This window comes from Pinus tabuliformis, chromosome 2_2, assembly GCF_031772625.1.
Source record: "Pinus tabuliformis cultivar Carrire ecotype Pingquan chromosome 2_2, CPIR1, whole genome shotgun sequence".
NCBI lineage: Eukaryota > Viridiplantae > Streptophyta > Pinopsida > Pinales > Pinaceae > Pinus > Pinus tabuliformis.
The window spans coordinates 490,164,698-490,169,667 of record NC_142300.1 but is presented as its reverse complement, the minus strand read 5'-3'; the positions used below and the strand labels follow the sequence as shown (position 1 = coordinate 490,169,667).

The 4,970-nt window shown below is 39.3% G+C and overlaps 1 protein-coding gene across 1 annotated transcript; it reads right to left on the bottom strand.

Annotated features, from left to right (window-relative positions):
- Window positions 1–751: 751 nt before the first annotated feature.
- On the bottom strand, window positions 752–2,038 carry LOC149193510 (putative UPF0481 protein At3g02645). The gene has a single exon (XM_089407338.1). The coding sequence runs from the start codon at window positions 2,036–2,038 to the stop codon at window positions 752–754; it is 1,287 nt and encodes a 428-aa protein (XP_089263464.1).
- Between the last annotated feature and the right edge of the window lie 2,932 nt (window positions 2,039–4,970).

Genomic DNA, 4,970 nt, shown 5'->3' with positions numbered 1-4,970 from the left:
GATTTTATTCTTATGTTCAAAAAGCTTGGAGAGAAGCCTCCCGAGCTCACTATAATTTTGACATAGTAAAAGGCTAGGAAGGTCAGTGTTATAACAAAGATTGTTGAATTGAGATCTAATGTGGTTGTATGCCTGGCACTCTAAGAAGAGTGGTTTTCATTCTCTATGTTCCTATTCTCACATATATGGCAAATCCTTTCCTATTATACACTATGTTTACCCATGAATCTAATTTCACTTTACAATTTCATAATCACACATAGAACAGACCAACAGAAATCTTCCATTTCGCTGCTGCGGGGTTTCATTCTCAAGTACAGCGGCCAAGATTCTGGTTCGTAACTCTATTGCTTTACCCAGTTTTTGCATTTATAGACGGAGCAGTACGCTTGCAAACAAGTAGTGATCAAAAGTATCGCTGCAGCTACAAGAGAGAGGAATTTCCACGAGCTGAAAATATGATTATTCACAAACTCTACCGCCAGAACCTTCCATTTTCTACTATAATATTCATTTAAATCTTTTATTACTTTGTCCAAATATCCAGCATCTTTTGAACGAACGCACTTACCCATGCTGTTCCATAGGCTGGCAACTTCTCTGTCACTTTTGAGGTGGTTACAAATAATCCCGCTCTCTCTCAGGAATTTCACATCTTTTACTCCGTCGATCATACCATTCATGAAATCAGTATATCGCCGCAAAACAAGCGCACCAGGCGCAGCAGAAGCTTCGAATGCCACCAGATTTCTCAGTCTAACTTTACTCTCGGGAGGTAAAGCGTGGCCGTTTTCTCGTCAAATTGTATTGTGCCGAGATCGCCATCTGCAGGAGAGAATTTGACTCCCGCAAAATGTAAATCAGCCACAGAAGGAATATTCAATTCGTGTGGAGAGGGCTGTATGATCTTAACAGACGATTCTTCACCGGTTGTGACTCCATCATTTTCGAGCCTTTTAAACGTAGTCAGAATAAGAAGAAAGGGCATCTTCATCACAAATTGCGAAGGCTTCGAGTTCAGCGCTCGCCGAAGTAACATCGTGAGAAATCGAGCGACGCCAACGTTCATAGAAGAGAGAGTTTGCCAGAGGATGCTGAAGGCATCCTTAACGGTTGAACTGACAGCTGGATCAGTCGAATCATCTTTTTCCTCAATTAGAGTTGGAGCCACGGCTGACATGTCCGCTGGATAAGGAGCATCCTTTCCTTCATCAAATCCAATTGGAATTTGATTGTCTGTACAAGGCACAATACAGTAGTACAACACCTCCAACATGTGCCGCCTTTCGTTGATACGGAGATTTCCACTCTCTGGCAGCTTGAAACTGAAAGGCGATAGTTCTTGGACCATTAGACACAACAGCCTGGAGAGCCTCTGCTCTGCGTTGGCTTCACAACCCAACTCCAACTCCAAAAGCTTTAACATTAGGAAAAGTGGCATCTGATTTTCGAGCATCATCAAATCTCTGAAAATAGAGTTGTAGAAGGCACTGGTGCCAGTCAGATCTAAGACACGGCCCAGCGATTTTACTTCCAAGTGGAAGCTTTGGTCGGCGTGTCTGACATAAAACTGCAAACAATGAAAAAGGAAGACGGCGTCCAGAGCCATGATCCACGCCAAGGTCTCTTCTTTATAGTCGATGAACTTGTGGTAGCAGCTCCGGACATGCCAATCATATTTTTTAAATTCCTCCACAATGACCGACTGAAACTTTGCTAGACCATTCATTTTTTTCTCAAATCTGCAAGCAGTTGCCAATTTGTAGTGGTCCATATCATGGAGCTCAGATCTCCAGTGGCGAGAGGGACCGATGGAAACCATTTGAGGAATGTAGGCTTCTGGCTTGTCTGCCAATAACTCTTTTGGCACATTAAACACCGAGACACAGAACCCCTTCACATTATCCTCTTCTTCTTGTAGAGCCTCGAGAGATTCCTTAATTTGAATAACCCAACTATCCTCATCGATCTTCGTTTTCTGAATAATCCAACTATCCTCATCTATCTTCATTTGAGCAGCATCAGTGTTGGATTCCATTTTTTCGGGTCGGAGAAAAGGAGCCACAGACAAAATAATGGAGCAAAATCTCGAAATGTATCTGCCAGAGTTGAGGGACTTTGCAGCCTTATATCGAATTCAGTGGGCTGATGTCGTGGGTCCTAAGCCATTCCTATCCACAGGTTTTTGAATTTCGTACATTACAATCCGTTGCGTTGGGTTATTTCACATTTGTTTCTCCAGCTTACCATTCTGGTAAAGAATTCACTTAAAACAAATAAAATTCACTTAAATTTGTTAGGATTTTCTGAAGGTTGGATTCACTTACTAAAAAAATGACATTTTATAAATAACAAAACTGAAACAAACTGTCACTATAAATTATTTTTCCAAATTCCACCCAAAATCACCGAAAGTAGATTTTGTAATAAGTTTATGTACTAAATTTCCCGTCTCATGGACACGTAGTAGATTTGAGTGTTTTCCGTCTAATGGACACGTATTAGATTTGAGTGTTTTCCGTCTCATGAACACTTCGTAATTTTGAGTGTTTTTGCGCATATGGTGGTAGACCGTGACCCTACGTTCAAAGGTAAGTTGGAGACCGTGACTCTGCGTTGTGTGTCGTCTACGGCAATATGTGGCGCAGAAACTATCACAATCGTTTGACTATCAAATTTGTTGGCCTTATTTGCGTACCTAATTACCGCGTGGTTGTCTTCGTTATCTCATTATGTTGCCTCAACACTAGCAATGTACAATTTGTACACCTTCCGTGACCAGCCACGTGATTAGTGTTTTTTATTAAACATTATAAATATGAGATAGACTTTTGGATTTGCTCATTTTTTTATGCATAAAAAATGGAATATAAAAAATTATTTTAATTTTAATATAATTATGAAAATTTCTAACTCAATGGAATATAAAAAATTATTTTAAAGATAGTAATTTTAGTGAATTTAATTTTTTATTGTAAAATATTTTTATTTTTATTTTTTTAATATTTATATTTTCAGAGATTTTGCATTGTTTTTATAAATATTTAGCCTTTTATAAAGTGAAATAATTTTAAGTTATAAAATTTTGGTAAATTATTTTTAGAAAATTAGAAATTGATTTTTTTCTTTTTTGGAAAAATACATGAAAAGTAAGTCTATTTGCTAAATTTAACCCTCGCAATTTTCTCTACCCTAAAGAAATACCTCAACATCTATGAATCAAAATACTAAATCGTAATACTACGGATTCGGAAAGAGAACCCTTCTACTTCCCTTCTTTGCTTTGGCAGCCAAAGCGCAATTTTCTTCATCAGATTCCTTTGATGAAGATCCATCCCTGGTATTCCGCTTGATCTCCTCTTGCACAAGATCCGACCAAAGTCTCTCCCATCCTGGAAATTTCTCCTGACCATTGATTGAGTCTTGATAGGAATGCCAACTCTTCGAAGGACCAAGGAGAGCCAAGCTCACCAAGTCCTCATCATCGACAGTCACCCCCACACTTCCCAGCTCATCCCGGCATTGGGTGAACTTCGTGAGATACTTGGGCATACTATCTCCATTCTCAGACTTAATGTTTCTGAGTTTATCCTTGAGCGCCAACTTCCTCTGATCGCTCTTGCTTTGGAATAGATCTGTCAACGCTTTCCACATCAAGTATTGAGAAGCCTTTCCATGCAGGCTGGATACAATGCGATCCTTCACGCCCTCCAACGAAATCCTTCGACACTTTGTTGTCTTCTTTTGCCAAACCTCTATGTGAGCAGCACCAGTAGGCTTTGGGACCTCAGCCTCTATGAACTCCTTCAACCCATTGTCATCTAACACCGCCTCCATCCTGTCTCTCCATGCAATATAATTCGAGCTGCCCTCAAGAGCATACTCCAATTGCAATCCGTTGAAAGACATTTCAACTTTGACACCAAGAAAACACTGTTGCAAATTCGAATTCCGCCAGCTCAAAACTCAACCGCTTCTGATCTAAAATTCGTGAGAACAAAGTATTTCTCATACAGAGATTGACTATATGGACTTTTACCCGATATCTCACCTTCCAAAAGAAGGATGAATCCAGAGGCTACCTAGCCCAATTACAGATTCCGCCTGAAGAAATAAAATGTAATCACTTTCTGAATAATAGATCTGATGATCAACTTCGCTCTGATACCATGTAGAAATTTTGAATAATATGACACTTATTCACAAAGATTATCCTGATTACACACTATTGCGGAATGCATGCATAATACATAACCTCCTCTACGTTGATCATCAATTCTGCGGAATTAAAAACAATAAAACATCAATCGCATGTGCACATTAACACCGTATGTAACCGGGGAAATAATACAGGTGAAAATCCCCAACTATCTGTATATTATATTGATTCAGAACATGTAACAATACATAGTACAATACTCCTCGCAAGTACTCAGTACTATCTCCACCTGTTACACACAAAACTAGCTCAGACCTGAATCAATCACAAGTTCAAATCTCCTCCGCTGCTTGCCTGCCTCCACTGCGCAATCCTGCATGATAATGGATGAGAATGGCTGATCCAAACTTGTATTTCCCTTGGCTGAACCACGCAATCCTCATTGGCAATACTCAATCCATTGATTGTGCAAATCTCATGCACAACTATAGTCACAACTGACAGCTGTCTTGCCCTTTCACTCACCTCTAACACTTGTCTCCACTGAATTGTACATGCACTGAGTTAACTGATGTATTCTTTAGTTGACTTATGAGTTAATAATTAGTGAATTAATTAATAATTAGTTCACATCACTCATCACTAGTGTATTCTGCAGTTAGACTAAATACAACTAGTTCAACTAAGTCAAACTGAACACAACTCCATCAACTCCACAATCAACTCCACCAAACTCAATCACTTGAGTTCTAACTAAAGTCCATCATGCAATAGCTCAACTAACCCATAAGAAAAGCGTATTTCCTTTTGG